Here is a 27,163-nt window from a genome sequence, read left to right on the forward strand (position 1 = left end):
TGGGCAGCACGAAAGGCGCGAAGCGAGCGATGCTTTTTACAAAGCACGGTTAAGAGCGCTGTAACCGTGGCGTATTCGGGCGCACAGAGCGTGCTGTCACGTGGTATTTTTTAAACTCCGCGGGCTTTCGTTTTTCCCTAATAAAAACGGCCGCGCTAAACCTATCTCGTTGGAAGTGCCTAGGTTGGCAATATTTGTGGAGCTCCACAACTTTCCTATTGACGCCTGAACGTTTCAAGCTATATTTAAAAAATTAATTAATTTATCTCGGCTAATTGCTCAAGAAAGACCAGCAAAACATGGTACTGTAAGTTTAGATAAACGCTAACAACAGCCACGCGACTTCTGTTCTGAGGAACGAATAGTTTTATTCAAAATCTTAGTCCAAGTTAGCTGGGACACCCTGTATATATTTGTGTGCGTGTGAGAGAGTGTGTGTGTATTGTGGTGTTACAAAAAGCAAGCGCTCTTTTTTTCTTTACAGCTCCGGGTGCACCGATAAATATTGTGCGACAGTCGCCGTCGCGTATAACTCAGTATGGTGCGGCCCGAGTGGCCATAACCATCCTCGAACCCGTGTCTTGGAACTCCAGTCCAGTCGGCTTCCGTCTGCGATGGGAACCCAATGAACAAAGCAACGGATCTATGAGGGATTTCGATTTGTCTCCCAATGCAATGGGACGCAAGAAGGACTTGAACGTCACCCTTTCTTTGAAGCCTGGACGTGAATACACACTGTTTGCCAGCGCACGAGGGATCGGGGACTTCGGGGAAGTCCTTATTGGCCCCGAGACGTCGGTGACAGTGGAAACTACTCCTCTGGGTGAGTCATTTGCAATCATGTCTGTAATAAAGGACCGTAAATGGGCCTATATGAAATCACGACGGATGCTTTTGGAGGGCACTGCAGTCTGAGTAAAGTGAACTATACTTGAAGAACAAATTGCAGCGCGCACATTAAGCTGTCACGTAAGAATACGTTGTGGAAATGAGCAGAAACTTGTGTTGGCGACTTAGGCTTACAAGCGCGTCACACAATTTATGGCTTCAGCCTAATATGCTTATAGCTTCATGCATGATACCTATCTCTACATACCAAAGTGTGTTTTTTTTTTCAAAGCAGGACATTGTGTTGGTTTGAACACCTTTCTTAACGACATAAAATCATCTCAAAGATAAATTATTCTTTCTGTTGATAGAATCACATATTGCGGATGTTTCTTTCTGTTTTTTTCAACCACTCATACTGCAAACCATCTGTACGGTATTGTTACAGCTCATAATTAAAACCATGCTACAAAATTGACTGGAAGAACGGAATGCCATGCTCAGCCTGATAATGACCTACGCAGTCAGCTCGTTTCGCATGTCCGCAAGGTCATGCTGTGGCTTATAAGAGGCCTTCATAAAATAAACAAATGAAGTTAGAAGGTCGTATTGCATAATTAAAACACGTATTTTCACATTTAGACGGTTTCGTTCCTGTGGTTGAGCAGTTATTGACCAGTAATTTTCGCCAAGTTTTGTTTACGCGGTGCATTACACATTGCTTCAGAAGGTCATTTTCACTGAGTGCATGAGCATTTATTAGACGCAGTATCTTTTGTTAGCGCCACTTGACAACAGGCCCTTGGGCTAAAAAGGCATGACTGTGGATAAAGGTACGTCCGACATATCCCTTTAAATTTTAAGCATGATGAAATTCTTGGAATAGTAGGTGCAGTTTTAGGCTATCAAGCTATGCGAAAAAATATGGGCCGATCCTCGAGATAGTGCAGCGTAAATGTGTTGGCCGTTCCCAACGTATAGCGCAGTTTATGAATGGGGGTCCTTGGCGTGAACATGTGCCGCTGCGCATGTGCCGTTCTTCAGTGAACCTCTTTGACGCCAAATGCGTCACTGCCTACGAGCCGGTGGGTATTCGCGAACTTCCCGGCTGCACCGCCAGAAGGCGCAGCGTGCACTGAGGGAAGTGCGCTAGGGGAGCCCCGCTGCAATATACACCGCGTACATTAGGCCTTTCCGTTATTCCCGCACTTGAATAGTCATCGTAGATGTGTTCTGTGGGATTTTTTTTTTACGGGGACGTTAGTCGGATCAGGTAATTATGAACTTAAGCTTTACTTAGCTGGGTGCTGTGGGTATGTTTTACGTTAGTATAAGGCGGACGTAAACACGTGGAACAGCTAAATATGCGCTTCCTTCACGACAACATGTACACTGTGTATGTTTCAGTATAGCGCGCCTGAGGATCCACGGCCGGCGCTGATCTGCGTGATCATCCCTGCCGCAGCAACTGCCGCATCTTCTTCGATCAGCAGCGCTGATGTGCGCTATTGATCGAACATTCCATTCCATACCTTTCGATGCGATAGTATGACAACGTGTGCTTTTCGCAAATGGCTTAATGGTAAAATTACGCTCCACTATCGAACCGCTTGAGTGATAGTTGAAATGCGTTCGTGTTGCAGCTGTTTGCATGTTTCGCAGTTACGAAATGTTGAAGTCGGAACTGCAATCCGCAAATTAAAGGAACTGTAATCTTACCCAAAGCAGCGAAGCAAACTCTTCACGAAACAGTTTGCTCCGTGGACATCAGATCAAGCGTCAAATCGCCTTTAGCTTTCGTTCGCGGACAGGCATGAGTGAGCCTTGTACCGTTTTATTTGTCACTTACAAGCAGTTCCTTCTTGACGGTTCTTTGGAAGAATGGGCTGTAGCATTATATACCGCTTTGTAAAGTTCTACGCATAAATTGGAAATTGGTAGCACATGTATACGGCACCGTATGAGACCTTGTGCTTCCACATATGCTTTAAAGCATTTTCGGCCATTTTAGAGCGCAGCTCTTAGGCGCCCATTCCTGCGTTAAGCAACGGCGTCCTCGGCGTAGCCGAGCGAACGAGCACAGCGAAGGATGAAAGAGCGAACGCGGAGCGCCGCTGAGGGTAAAACAAGGCTATAGCGAAGTGAGCGCGAGGAGGAAAGCGGAAGACGAGGTTATGGCGAAAGCGTGAGAAGAAAAGCGTAGTGCTGTGTAAGTCGTGTTCAGCCACGATGATAGCTACAAAATGGCGCCAGAGTAGCGTGCGTCGTCTGTTCACCGATGACGCCATTGATGAGGCATGCGGCGAGTGCGTCCACCGATGCCATATATGGAAACGATGCGCTGCATGAGCAGATGTCTGTCGGCGGCGCATGCTGTGAACTGCGCCCATGCGTCACCACGCGCTGCCTCTCGTAATCTCCCGATTAGCGGGGCAGTCGTGGAACACTTCGCTCCGTTTGCAACGTGCCGCGCGAGCCATGTGTGCCATCATGTGCCAGTGCCGCTGAGAGCTTCCTTTTCTAAAGACATGACGTTCAGAAGAAGCTGCAGGCGTTCAATGCGTCAGAAACAAAGGTTAAAGTAAAATTTAGTGGCGTGCTCAAGAATTTGCCTTCGGAAACTCTGGAAGCAACAAAAATCATGCGACACAGACTTCGCTGGCTAGGATTTTATTATAAGAGTGCAGAAGCAGCTACATGGTAGCGTTGCGGTATCTCCTTCGCTACGTTGCGAATCTGATTGCTACGCCGGGGTACTGAGGTCCGATCACAAGAGATTTTCGTTATATTTCTCTTTATCTGCAGCTCTGTACCTTACGTGGCCAGAGCCTCATCCGGTGCTTACGTCTGACAACAAGACAGTAACCAGCCGTGCGTCATCACTACAACTAACCGCCGTATGTATTCGACTATCGCGACGCGCGTTTAGGTATGTTTATTGCGTTATTTTAATGCGAATAACATTCTTTGCTTAGTTCGGCTGCTTTGAGGCTATCCTTTTATCTATCTAGCCTGTTACGCCAACCCAGTGGCTCTAGTTTTCTACCTGCTTGGGCCACTAGGCATGTGCTTCTACTCGAGATGCCATCGTGATCGTTCCATTGTCGTAATTCCAGCCTCGTCATCTTACTCTCGTCATGCCTCCGTCGTCCCACCATCTATCCCGGCCCAGTCGCCCATGGTGTCTAATAACTTGGGCCAATAGGTGTGGACTCGTGGTTGTGATGTCATCGCTGCCATTGTATCGCCGTCATTCACGCTTTATCACCCGACACTCGTCATGCCGTCATCATCGTGTCACCGTCGTCACACAGGCATCGTCATCACGCTGTCGTTTTATTATTTTCGCCGCTTCAGTAATGTCATCCCATCGTCGTCATACCGCCTTAGTCGTTCCATCGACATTATTTTTTCTTCGTCATTGCATTGTAATCATACTCTCGTCATTCGATCGTAATTATGGCGCCTTTGTCAGGCCGTCATCGGCAGTCGCTGTCATGCCTCCATTGTGAGAGCGTCGTCGTGATACCATCGTTGTCGTGCCAACATCGTACCTTCAGCTACGTCACCTGACCCTCATCACGCCATTGCCATCAAACCATCGTCGTCATACAGATTCGTGATACTGTCATCGTCGCGCCATTTTTAACATATACTGGCCGTCATCCCATTGTCCTCATGCCATTGTCTTATCATTGTGTTCATAAAGCCGTCATTCCATTCTCGTCATGCCATCGTCGTCACGCTGTCGTTTCACATTCGTCATCACGTGAGTATCGTCGTCCCATTGCCGTCATGCGGTCATCGTCACACTACCTTCGTCGATCCATCGACGCCATTCCTTTTTAATTCTATCGTAGGCATGCTGTCGTTATTCAGTCGTAATTATGCCGTTATTGTCAAGCCATTGTCGTCATATGCATCGTCATCCCACAGACGTATCATGCATGCGTTGTCACACCGTCGTTGGCATGCTGTCTTGGTCGTGCTATCGTCTTCATTCTCGCATCTTCATCTAGTTGTCGTCATACAGTCGTTGTCATACCAACATTGTCTGCTCATCGTCCTCGTGTTGTAGTCGTTACGTTGTCGTCGTTATTCCGTCGTAATAAATTAAGAACCGACATGCCACTGTCGTCATGCCGTCTTCGGTATGCGCCTTTGTCGTTCCATCGATATAATTTTTTCTTCGTGATTCCATTTTCACTACGTCAGCGTCATACAGTCCTCGTAATGCCTCCATGCTGATGCGCGGCCTTGGCAAGCCAGTGCCATAGCAAAATGGGACGATACCAGCGTATGTAGCATAAAGCCGATTCAACGAGTCTCAGAATTACCCCTACGCGCGTTAAATAAACGGGACTTCAGGATTATGGTCTCTCGCATTATTGCTCGATTGCTATTCGCATTACCGTCGACAGACATCGTAAGCTGAGTCCCGTCGTAATTTATTTACGTCTGCTACAGAGCGCATGTAAAGAGAGTTAAATAGAGTTACTTAAACACACGTCCCAACTTTTCGATACCTGTGGCCGTCAAGTGGTAGTTAGTACTCACTGCTTGCTTCAACTTGCCATTGTGACATGTACATGGCAAAAAAGTGTTTGTTCCATGTCAGCCAAACTGGAAGGGAGCAAAGGAATGATATTGCACGACGTGGTACCAAATTGTGGCACCCCAGCATAGAAATCGGAGATTCTAGCACAATGCCACACAGAGCAAGCGAAATCGTTTCTGTGCCTACAGGATTAACCATGGACTCCAAACTGTTTTGGTTTCTGTCTTTTGCGCATGATTTTTGTTAATTTCAGCGTTTACGAGAGCCAATTCTTCTGTAGATTACGCACATTATACTCTAACAATTTATCTATACCGTATTTCACACCTAAGACCGCTCTGAAAGGCCTCTTTTGTTAGAATAGCTAGCCGTCAGCCATTCTGGCACTGATTGTCATTGAAGTGCGATACTGCACGCAAATCCTGCCGCTTGTTTGCCTAGCATCCCACTTTGCTCATGTGATGACAGCAAGGTATGTGTGTATGGTGGACAGCCCTGTAGACATTCCAACTATTGTTAAAAAGTAAATTATGGGGTTTTACGTGCCAAAACCACTTTCTGATTATGAGGCACGCCGTAGTGGAGGACTCCGAAAACTTCGACCACCTGGGGTTCTTTAGCATGCACCTAAATCTAATAGACGGGTGTTTTTTCGCAATTCGCCCCCATCGAAATGCGGCCGCCGTGGCCGGGATTCGATCCCACGACCTCGAGCTCAGCAGCGTAACACCATAGCCGCTAAGCAACCAGAGCGGGTTCCAGCCATTGTACTTTATGGCGTTGTGTGAAGCTTTGCGGGGCGTGATTTTGCGCGAAAACTTTCCCCTTATGGACCTGCTGTCTCTTTTGTTCCCCTAAATGTAGACATCAGATCTTTATGGAACACACCAAGCTTGAAGCACACCCGTCTACACCGTCTACACCGATGGAGGGGCAGTGTGGGTACGCTGGCATGATAGACAGACAGACAGACAATGAACTTTTATTCAGGTCCTGAGGGACTAGCCGGTGGAGACCCGTTGGGGCCCCCGGCTCGCCGCTGGCTGCTCCCATGTCGGAATCGGGAGGCCAAGCCTCTCCGCTCTTTCACGGGCCCTCTGGACGGCCATGGACTGGAGCTTAAGTTGCGTGCTAGATATGGCCTCGTCCCAGTCCCGTTCGCTGGTGAGGGACGTATCCCGTAACGCAGGACACTGCCAGAGCATATGAGCTAGAGTGCTAACCTCCCCACAATCCGGGCACTGTCGGTCAATTTCTGGAGAAATCCTGCTTAAGAAACTTCGGGAGGGATATGACCTCGTCTGAAGCATCCTAAGCGTGATCGATTGTGATCTGCATAGATTTGGATGCGGAGGCAGGAAGCGCCTGCGTTCCTCTTTATAATGGGAGACGATCTCGTGAAATGTTAATAACGGGTCGCTGTGGCCGAGCTCCTCCGGATCCAATGTAGCCCCATCGCCGTCGCGGCGCGTTAATTCTCGCGCACGGCGGTGAGCAATTTCATTGGGGTTCGGGTGGCCCGGCAGCACGTTGTCGCCCATGTGAGCTGGGAACCATATAATATAATGCACGGGGTCACAATTAGTTCTGGACTTGTTTTTCAGAATCACCTCCACCTGTTTCGCAACCATTCCCGTAGCGAATGCCCTGACGGCCGCGCGTGAGTCAGTGTAGATATACGGCCTTTTTGAATCCTGCATCGCCAGCGCCACCGCCACCTGTTCTGCCACGTCGGCCGTCACAGCGCCTACCGAGGCCGCAGATAGGAGCTCGCCCTTTTCGCTTACCGCCGTGACCGTGAATTTACCGGAGCGCCCATATTGAGCTGCGTCCACGAAGGCTTCCATGCCGACCGTTTTCTTCAATATCGCCCTGGCACGAGCTGCTCGCCTGCCCGCATTATGTTGCGGGTGAACGTTTCTAGGGAAGGGACTGACGACGTAGGTCCCTCTGGAGTTCTCGTTCAGCTGAACCACCTCGCTGTGACTGAAACGCGGCTGCAAGCCCGCAGCCTCCAAGAGGCGCCTACCGGCGCTGGAGCCCGAAAGCCTCGTGATCTGCGCCGCTCGTTGCGCCTCTATGAGTTCGAGGGCCGTGTTATGAACGCCGAGCTGCATTAGCCTGTCCGTGCTCGCCGTGATCGGAATACCCAGTACCTTCTTGACGCTTTTCCGCATCAACGTGTCAAGCTTGTCCCTTTCAGTCTTTGTCCACTGCAGGGCCGAGACCACATAGTTGATGTGGCTCATAAGAAAAGCGTGATGCACCCTAAGTAGGTTGTCCTCGCCTAGGCCCCCCTTCTTATTGGAGACTCTCATGATTAATCTGAGAATATTCTCGGTTTTGGCGGTCAGATGCGCAATGGTTTTGGCATTACAGCCCCTGGCATCGAGCAACAATCCTAGAACTCTAATAGAATTCACCCTGGGGATCTTCTGGCCGTCCCGCGTGTATACATCTATGGGGATTTGCTCGAGCGGCACGAGCCCCCGAACCCCCTGCCTTGCCGGTCTGTATAACAAGAGCTCTGACTTGGTCGGGGAGAGTTGGAGACCCGTGCCCTCCAGGAAGGACTCGGTCACGTCCAAGGCCTCCTGGAGTGATATGCGGAAAATAAGCCAGCTCTGGATGAAGAAGCCGACGAACGCGCGAGGAGTGGCACAAACCATTGCTGATGATGATAGCTTTTGCCCACACAGATTTGTTGACGGACACGAGAAATGCATGGAACCCCAGCGCTAAAAAGCTTCGCTGTAAAAAGAAATCGAAAACTGGAGTTAGCTTTGTAAATGTGTGCCAGCAGTGCCTTTGCGCGGTGATCAGAATAGCAATCAGATTTATTTACCAAACAATACACTGGAAGTTCCGCTGGGATAAAAGCCGTGAAAATGGCTTCACTGGACCCACGATCACTGTCTTCTAATACATGCGGTGCCCGTTGCACCGCAGGGGTAAAAGCAGAATGAGCAAGCAGGGTGATAAAGCAGGTCAATCTTAGCCTACCCCTCTCTATTCAGTGTTCACACATAAGAAGCATTGAAGATACATATTTTCCTTTTTATTGCGATAGCAATTATATGAACACTCCAGGCGCATTTATGGAGTCGGCGTCACCGTGATGTTCCGTATAAAGTTCAAGGGCGACAACATTGTCGCCGCATGCAGTATGCGGTATGTGCGACTGAAAGCTTGCGAGGGTGAGCCGACGATGGTGGTTCTATCTCGCGCGCAAGGGAGGAAAGCACGGAGGAAGCGCGCCGTCTTCTGTTGCGCTCAAGGCACCGGGGGCGGCTGCGTTGTAATCCGGCGGCGGCTGCGTATGGCACGACCGCGCGCGGCCACCCAGGCCCTATCTTGAAATTGATCTGCGAAGAGTATACATAGTCTAGGTGAAGCGAGCGCTAATAGCTCTCTGTGAGGTCTGTGCTCGCCGCGTAATTCGCAGTTGCAGCGACAGGCAGCACGAAGGTCCATTCGTTCGTTGCTGCTGCTGCGGTCTCTCACTGCAGAATTTTGATAGCGAGTGTGCGCGCTCATCGAGTGAGACGTGTTCACGTTTGCTTGTGCGCACGTGACATCATGCTTGTTTATTTAGTTAGTAAGCGAATGCTTCCCAGCATATGCGGTCGATAAAACTACTATCCTTACTTTGTACAGTTGTCTACTAATTTGCTATCGCAATCGATGCTTCGCCTTCCAGGCGAAGCTGCTACTTTTTTGGTACAGGTTGAGTCCTCTAATGTGAAATAATTTGGTTCAGTTAAAAAGGAATGGTCAGGGAATGAATTGAACGCTTGGTTTTACGCATTTAACCTAAAGCAGGCTGTCGGTAGGTCTAGCTTTCGGCGTGGCTATAAAGAGCGCCATTTTTACGAATAGTACATCATAAGCGAGTGCGTGATGTGTAGATTTATTGCGTAGTCGCAGGTTGTCGCCGACACAGTTAGTTGTAAAGTACTTGACACGTTACAGATTGTTAAGATATATTTACGCAATCAATATTCGAACATTAACAAGATGATGACTGCAGGAAGTTTTCTTGCAATAGAGGAAGAAATGTTAAGCTGTATTTTGCACTTCTTGTAATTTCAAGAGATCAAAAATGTATGAAATTTCCATGCAGTAAAGCAAACTATTTTCCATGGACATTCCGGAGCACGTGCTAAATAGGTTTTCATTTATTTTTTATGTACGCGTCAACTTGAGTAGAACGTAAAACATCATTCTAATCTCGTTTGCAGCGTAGCTTCTTCAGCTGCATTTCCCTTGTTTCGTTCGTATGCTAAATGTGAAAGGGCAAAAATGTTTTGCGCCATTGCGGATTCGCATTTTACCTAAAAAATCCCATTTTATTAACTTTTCTATGCTCGTCTAAAAATAGTAAAAGATATTCGCTGCCGGTGTCTCGCTACACACCTGACACATGATGACCGTATTGCCTCCTTATAATTTGGGACCGATCCAAAAAAATAACTGTACAATTACTGCTTGCCGGGCCATTTGGTTGGTACGGAAACTTGAGCAAGCCAGCGAAAAAATTGAGACACACACATGACGGACAGAAGAGACACCACAATGCTGGACTAGTGAAAAACATATATTTGAAGAAACGGATCAACCCTCGAACAACAAACCGCCGACGCATGCGCAATGCTCTTAGAGATAATTTTTTTTTTAAATTGAGGAACACACCCTTTCTGCCCTATCTATTTCTACTTTCTATACTACTTTTTCTTTCGTGTAAATCCTTTTAGAAAAGCTATCTCTTTATCGCTCAGAGAGATAGAAGGAACTTTGATCCATTTTCCTTCCTCTTGTACACTGATCTAAAACGCCTCAAGTATTTGACTTTCGGTTTTCGTTCTGACACCCTGTCAAGAATCGTTACATTTTCAAAAAAGTGGTGCACGAAGTTCACCACTTCATGCGCCAGAAAAAGCTACGTCTTTAGCGCTCTCTGGGCGCTAAAGAGTTAGCTTTTCTAAATGACTGAGCTAGAAAGATAAAGAAGTAGAAAGCATAAATAGGTAGTGCAAAAAAATATGTTCTTCAATTTAACCAATCTTGTAGCTCGAAGAGCAATGCGCATGCGTTGGCGGTTTGATGTTCGAGGGTTGATTCGTTTTTTCTAATATATATGTCAGTTGCTAGTCCCGGGCTGTGGTGCTGTCTCTTCGTTCCGTCGTGTTTGCGGTGCAATTTTTTTCGCTGGTTTTCTCAGGTTTCAAAAAATAATTTTCGATTATAATAGCAGGGGTTTGTCGCAGGCACGTGGAAAGCTGCTGCTCTGAATGCGAGCTGGTTGATAAGTGGTACAGACCGCATAAGTACACTTAAATGGTATGCAGCCAGCCATTTTCATGCTATTTTATCACAGCATCGTTTCATATATAGTGGGTTCTAGTGTGGTAAAGGAAAGCATGACCAAAAAAGAGCGAAAATACGCACGAAAGGCTGTATGCCATATATCATGCTTGCTTCTAAGCTGGCAGCCATTTCGGTCGTTGACGATGATTGTGATGTAGAAAAACATCGGGGTCGCTCGCTGGTGCACCAAAATTGGAATAAAATTATGGGTTTTTACGTGCCGAAACCACGATCTGATTATAAGGCACGCCGTAGTTGGGGATTCCGGAAAATTTCGATCGCCTGGGGTTCCTTAACGGGCACCTAAATCTAAGTACATGGGTGTGGCAGGGATGCGACGCCGTAACCTCGTGCTTAACAGCCCAACACCATAGCCACTAAACAATCACGGCGGGTGCTGGTGCACTATTCCATTTTTTCCATGTATGTTATTTCTGGTTCTCTTCTTGATATTCTTTATTTCTCGAAATTAGATTTTATATTTGAAGAAAATTTTGTTTGATCGTTGAGCAACTGTTGATTTGTTGTTTTGATAATTGCATATATTTGATTTTGTTCAGTGTTATTTAAGCTGTATGAATTGAGTTCATAAAGAATTATTTTTTTTTTACCTATACTAGCTTAGCGCCATGTATTCAATCGGTGCGTACAAACTTTGGGTGTGAAAATAAATTTACAAAGTGGTAGGCGACCCAAATCTTTGACTTAGAGGTCTCTTAGTGGCACTCGCACCTCGGCGTTGGTGTTCTTTCGGTTAAGTGAGCGAACGTCTTTCCCCTAGCACGATATGTGGCCGAGGAGCGAGGGAGGGCGAGGGTGGATGGATGGATGGATGTTATGAGCGCCCCCTTTCGAACGGGGCGCTCGGTTGCGCCACCAAGCTCATGCTATTATACTACTTAATGTCATACCTAAGTTGAAAAAAAAGGAGAGAAAGAAAAAATGAAACTATGAACGCCCACAACCAAATTTTCTGACCCCCAATTGCGAACGCTGCTTTTGTACATCTACGTTTTTTGTCGTTTGCCTGCTTTTCTTCCACCAATCTTCCAATCGCCTCTTACTAATGCCTATTGTGTACATGTTTACATTTCCCCTGCTCTCGCTGAACCAAAGGACTTCAAGGAGGATAGTGGTGCCTTAATCATCTGCTGGACAGATGTTTTCACGTTCTAATAAAACATTCTCCATCGTATCGCTAGCTCTACCGCAGCAAGCACGGCGAACTGTTGAGCGCAGCGCAGGAGGAAGCGCAGTGCGCGCCACATGGCGGGGCATATCCCCTAGCGAGCGGTGCACGAAGCGCACTTTACCCGCCCTCTCCGATGCAGGCGTCAGATCATGGAACAAGCGCGCGCGCGCAGTTGTTGCGAGCAAGCGAGCGAGCGAGCGAGGAAGTGCGCGCCGGTAGAGGACAAGCGAGAGAGGAGGGAGTGACGTCACATTCTCTCTGCTAGGCAGGTGTTCAGTCTATGCAAGGCAACTGTTTTCCATTAATTAGCCGGTTAAAGGGTGTAGCGTCATTGGTGACGTCCTTACTTCCGCTTTCTACTTTCGGGATTCCAGGAATTTGGTCCAAGTCGCGCTCACGTGGCGGGTCTCTAATGTCTACGATTCTGTGCTTTGGTGTGCGGTAATCAGTGATCTATAATTAATTATAATTATTCCAGACACTTCAGCAATTCAACTGGTAACTAAACTTATGCTATGATATGATATTTTTAATGAAACCCATGAATGTTGTACTTTACTATATTTTTCTATTTTTTCTGGTTGAATTTCATCCCGGGTTGTCTCAGGAGGTGAACCGGAAGTGCCGCGCAAGAAACAAGCGTGTCACTCGATGCTCGTGCCGCTAAAAGAAGTCAGTAAGAAAAATGTCCACTCACACACATGCCCACACAGACACATACACTGGACTTAGTATATGTATAGCTATTAAAAAGTCACGAACTGGCTGTTATAGCTGTCATATGTATTGGTTACTCTCTTGCCTGTTGTTACATGTCAATACATGAAAAGTTCATAGCCGTAGGAATCGCTAGAGCCTGCAGCATTTTTAGCCGCCCGGAAAGTAGACTGCCACCAGGTCCAGCTTGCTGTCATGCACTATTGCAAGGGGAGACAGAGCATTGTATACTGTTCACGTCATGGCATTGACGAGACGCCTAGGGGCTCAGCTCATTTGGTTACTTCCTGGAAATTTTGTAGTGACTGGCATGTTATTGGACGGCTAGAGGAGGTAGAGAGAAAGAGAGAAATAAAGTCACGGTGCGTCCACCTTTTGCAGATCTCTGGGGACGTTGCTGCGATTAGGAATCTATCTTACGATTGGCGCGTAATTGGTGATAATATATTTTGTTATGCTAACAATTAAAATCGAGACATACACAGTGACACAAGTTGGCGTCAAAGAGGATGATTGAAGAGGGGCGCATACCCCGTGCTACATACACCGTGACCTAAGTTGCTGCGATTGTTGCCTTTGAGCTTGGTTCCCTCAGAACAGCAGCCTGATGATCTACCGATTTGACCATGAAAGACCTAGTGAACGAAGTTGGCGGAAGAGAGGTTATGCGCGGATATTCGTGCATAGGGACGTACTGCAAAGTGGGCGAAGTTCCCAAAGAATGCTAATCTTAATGAAACACTCTTTATTGGATGCTGGGTATGTTTGCTTGGCCATAAGGCAAGCCTGCTAGCATGCTGCTCCAGTTGAAGACTTCGGGTGTCACAGACGCAAAAGGATGCCCTCATAGATCGTATACAGTGATGCACAAACGTACACGAGCGCACACAGGTAAGAAGTAACCAAACTGTGTGGTCGAGGCCAGTATGTCTGAGAAAAGCTGAGAGCGCCTTCGTTGCACGCAAAGAACCAGCAGTGCTGCTCCTGCGTTCCATTCCACCGTGATTATGTCGAAAGTACAACCTATAACTCCTTGTAATAATTAAGCAGCGTGCATTTCGGCGCAGTTGTTCGTGGATCAGGCGTCCCTCTGAACAAAAGAAAATGCGAGAACAAAATTTATTGGTGTTGGTATCTGTGCAGTTGTATAGAAGAGTGTAAATTGGCTATTATTATTATTATTATTATTATTATTATTATTATTATTATTATTATTATTATTATTATTATTATTATTATTATTATTATTATTATTATTATTATTATTATTATTATTATTATTATTCGCAGCTCCTGCTAACTTGTCGGCGAAGAACATTGACACAACCAATGTTATCATTTCATGGAGCGCTGCGAGTCCTGCGCGAACATTTAAGGTAAGTTCCAGCATCATGGCTTTTAAACGGAGCATTAGGAAAGCAATAATTACCGGCTGCTTCCCATAGAGGGTGCTGGCAACTTGTGGACTTCTGAAGAAAGATTTTTACTACTCGAAATGCCAAGGAAGTCAGCATGTCGTCCAAGTCCCTGTGACCCAAACCTCGGAGCTCATTAGGTTACTACCAGGGTTCTAACAGCATACACTCAGCTTCATGCGCAGAACTAACACTTCCAAATTCCTTGAAACTTTTTCCGTGTTGGCTGGGACACTCGTACGACTAACGAACTTTTATAGCCGGAGTCAGTAATGCGCTGTATAACAGGTGACGGAGAAGGTAATATGCAATACAAGAGGGAATAAGACGTAGCGCACGTAAGAGAGAAGACTTCAGAAAAATTCAAAGTCATTCCACTATGTGAAGGTGGATGACAGTGGAGCTGTATATATGGTGGTAAGTATGTTGATAATAAATATGTTGATTGAAAATAAAAGATATACCACAATGAATTAGGTATTTGGCGATTCTTTGTGTTATTTTATTAAATTGCATACTGAATGCTTTCTGATCTTTAACCTTCTTTTGTTAGCTTTTGTGGATTTATTATTTGGTATTTATTATTTATATTTGATATTATTTGTTTTATTATCCGCATTTTATTATTTGGCTTAAATAAAATTAGTTATATGTTGCGCCTGTGTTCATCTTCCGTTCTGTTGTGCCGTCGCGATGCGCCATATTTCAATTATGGTTCTCGTGTCAAAATACCAACTTGCCCAGCATCCAACTCTTTTAAAGGTGACTATCGCTCTATGATCGCTATGATATACGGTCAATGGCTCTGTGGCCACACTGGAAAGCTTCTTGGCTAAGGTGAGGTCTATACAAGACCGATGACGCGTCGTGGGCACACTGATGTTTGTGTAGCATTGAACGCAAAACCTTTCCAAAAGAAACGCCACGAACCACTTTCAGTCTTGCCTAGACACGCCTATGTTGAAATCTACCACAATTACGATGCAAGTTGAGTCCGTGGGGCTGATCCAACCAAAGGTGCATACGCTTGGCGTTTGCAGCGCGATCTCCGTCAGCATTACGTGCCGGTCGCCGTCGCCGCGTACATTCCCGCTTCTGTTCACGACGTTGTTCTTCGTAGGCGCGCTGTCCTTGCGCAGTCCTCAGCGCACGCGGCCTAACCAATAGAAGGGTGGAAGAGAACAGAGACAAGGTTACGTACTTTGCAAGTTCAAAGTACGTAACCGTACGTACTACTACTAATGTAAGTACGTACGTACGTACTTTGCAAGTGCAAGACGTCGAAGTGCAATCCATATACTAAACAGTGTCTATTCCTGTTTGACTTTTTAAAGATATTTTTTTATTGCAATACGTTTTGACACTTGTAGCGATTAAGCACAGCTGGGGCATACCCGGCGATACGCTTTTGCTTGATGATGTAGCTCTCTTAGCTCTGGGATGGCTGCCATCTTTTTTTTGCCTACGCACACATACCGCCACAACCTAGCGTATAACAGCTCCGCTGTAAAAGTCCCCACCTACTGGAGTTTACCTTGTCTCCAAACAATAATCGTCGTCTCTAGGCGGCTGGCGTTTCCTTTCCTGTAACCTCTACACGCTATCTCCCGGTCAAGAATGCCGTATAGCGCTGAGAACGGGTATGTCGTTCGCTGCCTGGAGTTTCCGGGCGGCCAGCAACGAAGAAAAGAAATGAACGCGAGACAGATGGCGATTATTGTTTGGGGCTGACAGGGTGCAAACTTTTTTTTTTTTACATTTAAGGAGAGTATCGGCTCCGAAATTTGCAGAGAAAAAAAATTTTAGATGTGTTTCACGGTAGTTCGTGCGCAAGAGCGGCAAAGGCTGGCGAGCGAAGACGTGGTTAGTACAGGTCGAAGAACCGGCAGGAACGCAGCTTGCATCGGAGCCTCGAAACGGCCGTATTGCAGGGCTTCTCTGGCAAGGCGCAGTCGGACGCCGACGTGGGCGAAGAGCTATGTTCGCCAAGCGACAGCGAGACATGTTCCCCCCGTCGCGTCCGTCGGTTATCGGCGTTGCTTGCAAATCGCGCGCGTGCGGTCGCCTCATAAGCGTGTGCTTAAGCTCGGAGGTTCCTATCTAAATAAAAGGGACTGGAGAAGTCATGTTACCAGGCAACCACTGCGCCGATGTTGAGGAGCTTTTTTGTTTGTTTGCATTTCAAATAAAGATGTAAAATCTACTGAATGTAGAAAGCCCGACTTTGATTTTACCAGTTCAGATAAGAAAACAAAGTTCAATATTGCAAAAGTGAAAAAAGCCTTGAAAACAACTTTCTAACTGAGCAACAATAAAAAAAGAAACGATATCAGTGTTCTGTGAACTGTGCCCATTAACGCAGTGTGTTAATCAATTTTGTCCGCTTTAGGGTGAAACGCGAACAAAATGGATGTATTATACGCCTATGTGTTATAATATGTTATAGTACTGACTTTCGATTTGCGAAGCCCTCGTAAACATTGTAGCAAGTTCACGTAAGCTGTAACTTGATTTATTCAATTTGTCCGATTCAGATGCTTCAGCAAATTCTGTCTACAAAACTGCGTTATCTGTTTTTGGTGAAGAGTGACGGATTTGTTAGCTTCATGCTTATATTTTCCCAATAGTTAGCTTTTTTGCCCATTCTTTTTCTTTCTAATTCAATGCCCTAAGTGAAAAATCAGCTTCCTACAGGCATTACAGTGTAGGTTTGTCTCTCAAATGCAGCAACTTCACTGAAATCGGTCCTGGGGCTGTTTCATCAACAGCATTTCTGCATTTCACATGCGTTTGAATAGGTGGCATCGAGTTGAGCCAGTGCTAAAGCTTAAGGACAGCCAGCAACGCAGCCCTACAAGACTGTAGGAAGGCGATGCCCGGTGCCGGCGCCAATAGAAGCGGCGCAGCATGCAAGAACATGCCAAGGATACGCAGGAAAGTGTAGAAGTACCCAGCGCCGATATTCGAGACAAGAAGGGTAACCGGGCGGCTCGGTTTTGTTATTCATGACCACATAAAGCCAACAGAGAATGAAGGCAAGGAAAGCATCGGGGAAATTAGCTGTGGTTGAAATTGAAATGTAGAAAATACTAAAGCAAGGGAAATTAAAGTGGATGGAAAGATAACGTGCCGCCGGCAGGAGCCGCCGCACATGAATATTTTCTACATTCCAATTTAAACCTCGCCTAACTTCTCCGATGCTTTCCTTGGATTCATTGTCTGGTGTCTTTTATAGTCATAAGTGCGGATTTTGTGCAACAACTGTATAGGCTGGGGTGTAGAAAAATAATTGCACCTGATATCGTGAAGCGTTTGCAAACTCTCGCGTAGTATTGCAGACAGAGGCAAAACAGACCGTCAGGACATACAGAGGGGATGAGAACTGTTGCACAGCTTGGCTGTCTTTCACGAGTTGCTCCGATTGGCGTACATGTTCGATGATTCATTTTGGTGCTCTTTCATGACTTCCTTTATTGGCATTTGCAGATTTATCGATCCTTTGGCGGGCCACAGTATGCATGCGAATTCGGAATTTGCCCCTATGACGACTATTTCTACACCTATGACCGATACCCTTTTGACGGCGGACGCCTCGAAACGCCGACTGTGGTGGTCGACGGAAGTTCACAGGAATCGTCATCCTACACTCTGCCCCTGTCCAACTTATTGTCGTCTGTGAAGTACACCGTCAAAGTGAAGGCATGCGGTGTCGACGTATGCAGCGCCGAGACAAACATGGCTTTTACAACTCCTCTTTCAGGTGAGACGGCGCCTCTCTTGCAGGGGGCGGGATGCAGATCGGGATGCCTTAGAACACGCACCTATAAAGCGAGATATAAGAAGGAAGAAGAAGCATGTGCTTGCTGCGGTAAAGCTAGGGAAACGACGGAACATGTTTTATTAAAATGTGAAGACGTCTACCCAGCGGTCGATTTAGGCACCACTGGCCTTCTTGAAGCCCTTGGGTTCAGCGGGAGCAGTGGTAAAGCAAACATGTCCGCAATAGGCTTTAGTCAGAGGCAATTGAAGGATTGGTGGAAGAAAAGTAGGGAAACGACAAAAGACGGAGACGTACAAAAGAACAGTTTGCAATAGGGGATCAGAAAATTTGGGCGTGGTAGTGCATAGTGTTTTTTTTTTCCTTTTTTCATTGTTTAACCTAGGTAGGATATTGGGCAGTATTGTAGCAAGAGCTTGGTGGCGCAACCCACCGCCCCGTTCCAAAGGGGACGCTCATGACATCCATCCATCCATCCATCTATCCATCCAGCGTGTGTGTTATATTACGCCGTAGAGGGAACTATTTCTACGCTCACAGCGCACCTTGTGTACAGCGTTACGAGGGGACATTTTGATTCCATTTCATGAAGAATAGAAACAAGAAAACATAAAACTTCTACGTTTTTTAGAGTTTCGCAGAGTACCACGATAGTGGTGAAGTTTTGTGAAACATGTTTTCCTGTTTACAGAAAGCTGGGAAAAGGTAACCGCGAAGTTACAATTCAAATATGAGAATCTGTGAAAGTCTCACGCCGAGAGCACAATTCCACTGATCACTGGTAAAATTGCTGTGAACTGCGGCCTCAAGATGGCTCAAGCATGCGCATCTTTATAGCTGAATTTATCCTGAATATTTATAGCTGAATGGTATCCGAGAATTGAAAGCGTAACTTTCTAAAAGCATTGTTATAGCTAGAGCATACAATGCATACATAGCAGATATGCTAGCGATCATAATGGTAATGTCCTGAAGCCGGTTTTCGGCCGCTATTGTGAGAAATACACTAGGGCAAACTCTACATTACCCGGTCGCCTGCTCCATACCCCCATTATGAGTCGTACCTTTTCTGTGGCGTTCCGTAACTAAATTTAGACAAGGCGAAGGCATGAACAGGCCTTAAGATACGTAGTTCGATCGAATATAATCATCTTTGCTTCCACTTTTACCTGTGTATCTCGTGTGCTGAAACAATGAAGCAAATGAAGTCATGGGATATGGATATCGTTTTTTCTGTTGACGAGAGCGTAATGGGTGAGGAGGTTTTTGGAGGCGGATGGCGACGTATCGGAGATGAAGGGCGCAGCCATCACCTATCATTTTTGCTTGCGGCCCATTCTGTCGGTCAATCCATTCTGTCATCGATCATTCGATGGTAGTAAATTTGAGGGCACTAAAGTCGCTGCGCGCAAGTTAATAGTCATGTGGTACTTTTTTTAAATCTCGTGCGCACTTTCTTTATAGTTCCGAAAAATTACAACCACAGCAGCTATCTTCACGGAAGGAAATTATTTGGGTATTGCTCAATAGGCATCTACAATTTGCAACTGCTTCAATGGAGAAATTGGTTTTAAAGCAGAACTTTAAGAGTTGGTTATAATACTTGTCAATTGTTTCAATGGTTTTTCCGCCGTCTTTAATATTTATTGAGGATACTTTTTAACCATTGAACAGTAATGAACTTTACTATGCCTTGTACCATTTACTTGCGCTTGTTTATTAATATAACCCTCCCCCCCCCCCCCCCCGCTCCCGCACGCAATGTTCCAGATACTGGAACCTGTGAGGTATATGTATAAATAAATAAATAAATAAACCAATAAATAAATAAATAAATAAATAAATTCCCTAAGCGCATACTAAAATACCATAACTTGCTCAAGATGACAGTGAACAATACAAGTTGGTTGCAGCTTCGCAAAAGACCCGTGGATTTTTTAGGGCGTAGCACATGTTAGCAGAAACACCCTTTATGTCAGAACACCGCAGCAAACGCGCTTCTGCCCACGAACAGATACTACAGGCATCCTGCACTCGCACCTCGAATACACGTCTCTTCTTCACGTTGGTGGCCAGAACCCAATCGTGCCTTGCGTGCGCACATTGTTTTATTGCGATATCAATTACACGGACACTCCGGACTAATTTTCACCGCCGTACTCACCCTGATGTTCCTTATAAAGTCAAAGCACGATGACATCCCACCCATCGCGCCGTATGCTGTAGGTGTAAGGCAGTGCGTGCGAGAATGAGCTGAGAAGTATGGTGTTTTCATTTAATTGCACATTTGAAGTCAGCTAGTGTTGAAAGCATAAGCTTTTACTATACAAACTTTCTGCCTAGTTAAAGCATATTATTTCGAATGCTGTTGGCTTGTCGCAAATGGCACCTTATTTTATCTGTGCTTACCATCAGAATTTAGCATAAAAATGACTTACTTCTTACTTTTCGTTTTCTTTGTACCTTTGTGCTGCCGGGTGTCACCGGTTGATTTCATTACCCATCGTGAGTCAGCGCTTATTCTGCGTGGTCAAATAATAAACGTTCCGTAGTTAGTGCACCTTGTGAACACCTTAATATCTCTCTGTACAGATTAGCATGAGTAAGAAGAAAAGCGGACACAACATGGACCATGGAGCGCATGGTTTTTTTCTGTTTGGCAGTATTCCGTAATGTAGTTTTTTTACAGTACCGACGAATTATTTGACGTCTTGGAATTTTCAAGAAAACAATGCCTATAGAAACACAATTAAAGACCGAGGTGTTTGATGCAGGATGTTGTCTCATTCAGAAGCGCTCTTTTTCCTAACATCTCTAAACGGTTCATGTGTCCACAGGAGACCATCGATGTCATAAAATGCACGTGCCAGCGCAATGCTACTTCACTGTGAAGTTTATTTAGAGACGTGCCTGTATAACCTCGGTGACATAAGGACAAATTTTACTCGTGCAATGTGTGAGTCTTAATTGTTACCTGAGTAAAATGGTATCCGAGAATTGAAAGTCTAACTTTCTAAAAGCATTGTTATAGCTAAAGCATACAAGAGCTCCTGGAAATAGAGTCAAACAGCTCTGAGTGATAGAACACATTTTAATTTATCCCAGTTCAGTGTTGAGTGCATCGAAAACCGTTCTGTTTAGTCACGAAAGAAAAAAAAAAGTTCCCACTGAGGGACCCGACAACTTCACTTCCACCGCTGGCAAGTGACACTTGTGGTCGATGTTCTAAATTTCGGGACACGGCAAATATATTGGTGGCCGGTGTAATTAAAGCGTATCTCTTCGCTATGACACACATGTAATTTCTTATAATGCTCATATTTTGATTGACTGCTCCAAAATTCCGTCTGCTGGTGTTTCGTTGCATTTGGTAGCAATCGCATCGGCGATTTCTATGCGTGAAGCTTCAAAAAAAAAAAAAAAACTGCGAGGACAATGAAGTCCCTGCACTGATCTTTTAATGAAAATCTCTGAATATGGTTCGGTAACCTGTAGCTTTGGGCTAGTTGATTGAAAGCACACAAGAAGACGAGGATGAGCGCAGTGCTGAACAGTGCTGGTCCTCGTCCCCTTCTGTTTTCGTCTTCAGTCACGCGCTGATCGTTATAATACAGCTTACTTGCTTAATGTGCAAATAGGCCTGCAGTGTGTCGCCCTCAATACGGTCTTTTGCTGTGACGGAAGAAGAGAAGCATAACCAGAAAGCGTGCCGTAATAATCTCGGAGGCCTATTCATAAAGTGCGAGAATGTAGAACAATCTAAAAAGAATCCTACGTCGTGACACTAGATGAAAAACGGCAGTTTATAGGGGTCTCAAGCGCAGTTGACATCTTGCTTCGTAGTTGACATCAGACGTCTTGCTTGATTGGTGATGCCTGATGCCGAGGCTCTGATGGCCGCAACTGATAAAACCTACAGTCGAGCAAGCAATGCCGTGATCGTCTGGAAAACGAGCTGACGCGGCTTTTCCTGTCATTTACAGCGCCGAGGCTCGCGTGAACGGAGGAAAAAGGAGTAAAGAGCGTCAGAGAATGTTCAGCTGCGAAGGCTGGCTTCGCGACGTCGTCGTTCCGCCTAAAATTTCATTCCTCGCCCTCCACCCCTGTGACCAACAACCGCGATCTAAGCTTTTCGTATGTTTAAGCCCGCCGGGTGGCGACATGGTGATCGCGTATTAAACCGCAAGGTGAGCGTCGTATGAGATCCGTAATTTTTTTTTATTCTTTGACGTCAGAACGTGAAGGAGAGCTAAGTCTATAGCTGGCTACTGACGCTTGCACATCTGCCAGCAGGGATGTGGCTCAAGTGGACCAGACAGGAGAAAGTAAAATGAGGAGAAAAGCGAAATATGGAACACCATTGTTAAGATAATAAGAAAAGAGGCATTTACAACATATACAGTGCTCATAGCGTTTGCTAAAACCGTGGAAAGTCGGAAACGAAACTATCTCCGACACCGGCCTCCCTGTTGTCAGTCAGGACAAACATCATCCCAGGGAAAAGTCATTACGAATGCCCAGCAGCAACTTACGATCAGTGCCACTAACTCGACAATAAGTGTCGTACTTCGTGCAAGTACGTCTGCTCGTTCATTTTGCAGGACGGTATACGTAGTTAAGCCAACGCAATTTATAGCTGACCAAACAAATAGACGTGTTAACACATTCGCGCTAACACGCCTATTTCGGTGTCACACTCAAGAATGCATTGATATCAGCGTGACCACGGGGATTATGTTGACTGGGCATGGCTGAAATTGTCGTAAGTAAATGCACGAAGAATAAAACTATTTGAGACTTCCTCTAAGGTTTCATGAGCCAAAAGCAGTAATTCGTGCTAATTGTTCTGCCTTGCTGGGATCATAAGTACCGTTAAGACGAACACCGTGTTGTCCTTTCTTATGCCGGTCCTTGTATTTTTAGCGCTACTTGGGATTCCAGTACTGCATAGGTCCCTTAGAGCAAAAAATTACACATGCGCATTGAACACGAGAAGAGCGTGATAAAAGCGGTGCACTGAGGCAAAAAATTATGTAAGCTACCAAAGGGCGGGATGAGTGTAGAGAAGTTGATGTGCATAAAGCCTTGCTTAAGCTGGTTTCCGTTCTACAGTAATTACACATAGAACAAGAGAGCAGGGCCTTCGAGATTTACACTTCTTTTATTCTATCTGTTTTCACCATATGTACGACTGCACTCCATTCCACAGTAACAAACACTTCCATGCTTTGCAGAATCATCAGGTAGTTTAAAAATAGTGCACAATCTGTCAAGGTAACAAAACGTATTTGGAGCACCAAAATTTGAATAATGAAGGCAAGAAACACCTACAAAAACACCCAAAATAAAAGTTCAGATGATTGGCTACGCGAAAGCGAAGCTGCTACCAAAGTGAATAATAATATTCATTTCTAAATTCTAAAGTTTGTAGCAATTACGAACCAATTGAGCGTAGGTTAGAAATGTCCCATCAATGTTGTTTTAAAAGGATAAGAACTTTAAGACAAAATACTGTTCTATCCCTTATAGATAGCCTTCTATGCGTTTTGCCGTGACTTGCGGCAACTTCTTTTACTCAATGATGTTTTTTTGTAATTTTCGCAGATATTCCCACGCCTATAATCACAACAATCCTATCTAACGACACCAGTTCCATCTACTTGGAATGGAACATCATTTTGCCGCGGCACGCGCCAGAGCTGAACCCAGAGTTCGAAGTGAAAGTGAAGACGAATGGCTTCTTCCGGCTCGTCCAGACGGTCGAGAAAGCGATCACAATAGGGGATCTCAGTTCAGGCGCAGAGTACGAAGTTCAGGTGCTGCTTTCTCTGGAGAGGACGCCGGGAAAACGACAGTACGGCCGCCCTGCAAGAGCCACCGTAAGCACTTGGCCTCTCGGTAAGCAACAAGCAGCCATGCCGCTTATAGTCTTGCTTAATATGTGCCGTTTTCATCTTAAAAATTATGCCTCCTGTTGACCCTACAGCTGGCAATTGTTGATCACCGGCGATCATACTACTGCCCAGTTATTAGTCCGGAAACTCTAGCTTGCAGCGAAGACTCGATGTGAAACGAAAAAGAAATCGGTAGAATCAATCTTCCGTGGACATCTTTGTAAGCGAGAGCTTGCGCATTGCGAGAGACGTGCTGCAGATTTCATTGACGAACATGCAATTTTGCCACCCAGTTGCACCTTGCACAGAAAGTGCTGCTTTTATTCAGCATTAAAGCGTCTTAAAAAATTATGCGGACACAATATTCATATGGGGACGGATTACCAGCGAAGCTGTTTACGCTGCATGCACGGGCCGCATACATTATGAAATCATACAATTTTGTTTGCATACGGCACCAACTACGCAAACACAAGCGCCGTCGCGGTCACCGTACCTCTCATGCATCTGCCACAAACCCTGCAGCAGTCACGCGCGCCGGCACCTGCGGCCGGCGCGCGTGACGTTATAACCACAGAATCCCAGGCCGTGTGCACAGGCGCCGTCGCCACCGGTCGCCACTACCTTAGTCGCCACCTCCTCTTCGCCATCTCCCCTACCCGTCTCCATTCCTGTCCACGCGCCGTGTCCCTGATACTGACGTAAGCCACCCAAGCCAGCAGCACCCCCCCCCCCCCCCCCTGGTTCCCTAGGAACGCATGCGGGGAATTCATACGGAGGCTAGAGGTGAACAGCTTCGATGTAAAGGAATAATAATATTTGGGGTTTTACGTGCCAAAACCACTTTCTGATTATGAGGCACGCCGTAGTGGAAGACTCCGGAAATTTTGACCACCTGGGGTTCTTTAACGTGCACCTAAATCTAAGCACACGGGTGTTTTCGCATTTCTCCCCCATCGAAATGCGGCCGCCGTGGCCGGGATTTGATCCCGCGACCTCGTGCTCAGCAGCCCAACACCATAGCCACTGAGCAACCACGGCGGGTGATGTAAAGGAAGGACGGGGGGGGGGGGGGGCGCTCTACTCCGGCGGTGGCCGCGCGGGCTTTCGCTTTAAAGCGATCTGCGGTGCGCGCAGAGTGTATATGTGCGCCGAGGGCTCATGGCTTCGGGTACGATGTGTTCTCGCCTCGTCCACGTTGAAGCGAGCGGCGACATGATGGGCCATTCGCTAACTGCTGCATGCGCTCTTCCTCGCGCCAGCGCTTTAACAGCGAGTTTCCACGGCTTCCATGTTTGTTAGTTTACTCAGGTACCGATTGTTTGTTTCGAAGTTATTACAGCCGATAAAACAACTATCCTTACATTGTATAGCTGTCTGTGAATTCGCTATCACACACGATGCTTGAGCTTTGGAGCGAAACGGTAAATTTCTTTTAATTTATTGATTTTTAATGGGAACCAGTGATATCTTGTATGGCTTCTCATTTGGCCATGAGCGGCTAGAAACATACAAATCACAAAGTGAGTAGAACAGGCAAAGCAAGGTATCGCTTTAAAACACAAATAATACGTTCAAATCAAAGGAGTGGGAAGCCACGGCACTGTTAAAACGCCTCGACTACTTCAGCCTCATTTAGCTAATGTCTCACGCGCATTAAGAAGGCAATTGTTTATACCTCCGATCGGCATTTCTGAAACAGCATGTCCAGTGAAGCAGTGTACCATTCCATAAAATCCACAGTTTACCTCAAATACAATACCTCAACGATAATTAATTTAGAGTGCCGATTTTTCTTAGTCATCATGGGCGCTATAACGTAAAACTATTCCAAACTTTTCTATTCCAATTCTGCAATCAGCCCTCCGTGATTGGTGAAAAACATTTTTGGAGCGCCCCCACTTCACCTGTCCGTCACGCGACGTCACGAAAATCGCGATAGCTCCTCATCTGATATGACATGTACATACTGATTATGCGTGATTTGACCGAAAAAATAGGTATTTCTGATCGGACGCCTTTTCGCCATTAGCTCTCGGCTATTGGTCAAAAGATTTCGGGCTGCACCCACTTCACCTGCCTCTCACGCTTCGTCACAAAACCGCAAAAACTCACCGCGTCAAAGTGACGTGAAGGCGTTAAAGATGCATTAATATACTGAACAAAACTGAATTTTCTTCTGAATAGCCGCAGGCTGCCCCGTTCCGAAAGGAATAAAAGATGGCTGCCGCCGATCGCTCACGCACTGGCTACTCGCACCTGCCGGAGAGCGTGGGTTTACTTGCGTACAATAAAACATTTTGCGTGGCCGTGTAATGTTTTCGAGCACTTTCGGCACGTTTACGACCTTGTTCCTCCAACTCTTCTTTGCTGAGGATCCGTTTTAGCGTCATTCTTAAGCTTCCGTTGCATGCCGCCGCGATTGTCGACGAGGCACCGTAAGCTAAGTAAGGGAAAGCGCACCAATCCCAGAAGCCGACACCACCCTCTTCATCCGGTTATCGATTTTCAGTGTATTGGCTCGACCCCATCGAGTAAGATACTGCACGATTCTTTTTCATGCCATATATCTAATAAAACAAAAACGAAAAAAACACTCACGCTTTACGACAGAGGCGATTATGACAGCATGATCCGAGATTTAACAACCTTTTATGATAGATTTTCAGCTGACTTCTATCTTCGTTCACTTGAGTCTAACTGGTTACTGTTCAAATCTGAATTCTTGCGTCTGGTTAAATTATACGTTCCTACCATAAGAATTAATGAACGGAAACAATCGCCATGGTTTAACAACACACTAAAACAACTGAACAACAAGAAAAAACGTCTCTTCCGTTCTGCAAACTCTTCTCAATCCGAACTTAAGTGGCAGAAATACTACCTTGCAGTCAAACAATATGTCACGCAGGTCGCAAAAGCCAAACGTGGTTTTTTTCCACCACGCTGCCCTCTATGTTGCACAATAACCCAAAACGTTTCTGGCAATGTATTAATCCCCAATCGTCCAACATTGTTTTTCTACTTGACAGTTCTGGCTCCCCAGTTCCCGGAACCGAGGTCGCTGAAGCTTTAAACACTGCATTCTGTTCTGCTTTTACTAATGACTACCCTGAATTTCTTCCCGCATTACCATCTTTGACTTATCCTTCTATGGCAAACATTACCTTTAATGCGAACGGAATTATTAAAATCATAGATTCCTTAAAAAATTCGTCCTCGTGTGGTACTGATGGCATTAACTCCAAGGTTTTAAAAAGCACTAAGCACATTAGCAGTCTTTTTCTAACACTAATATTTCAACAGTCTCTCGCTACGGGATCAGTTCCCACTGACTGGAAAATTGGTACAATAATTCCCATCTTTAAAAAAGGTGACCGTACAAATCCTAGAAACTACCGTCCAATTTCAATC

The 27,163-nt window shown here is 45.8% G+C and overlaps 1 protein-coding gene across 2 annotated transcripts in view; it reads left to right on the top strand.

The window, feature by feature from the left end:
• Positions 1–27,163, top strand: part of LOC142576546 (uncharacterized) — a 146,604-nt gene that overhangs the window by 101,411 nt on the left and 18,030 nt on the right. The window contains exons 5-8 of one of the 2 annotated variants that reach the window (XM_075686715.1): positions 485–823; positions 13,953–14,038; positions 17,564–17,837; positions 23,460–23,753. In XM_075686715.1, coding sequence (XP_075542830.1) covers positions 485–823; positions 13,953–14,038; positions 17,564–17,837; positions 23,460–23,753 — 993 coding nt within the window. The remainder of the gene's footprint in view (positions 1–484; positions 824–13,952; positions 14,039–17,563; positions 17,838–23,459; positions 23,754–27,163) is intronic. The other variant, XM_075686721.1, reaches the window with a different exon arrangement.

This window comes from Dermacentor variabilis, chromosome 1 (genome assembly GCF_050947875.1).
Source record: "Dermacentor variabilis isolate Ectoservices chromosome 1, ASM5094787v1, whole genome shotgun sequence".
Taxonomy (NCBI): domain Eukaryota; kingdom Metazoa; phylum Arthropoda; class Arachnida; order Ixodida; family Ixodidae; genus Dermacentor; species Dermacentor variabilis.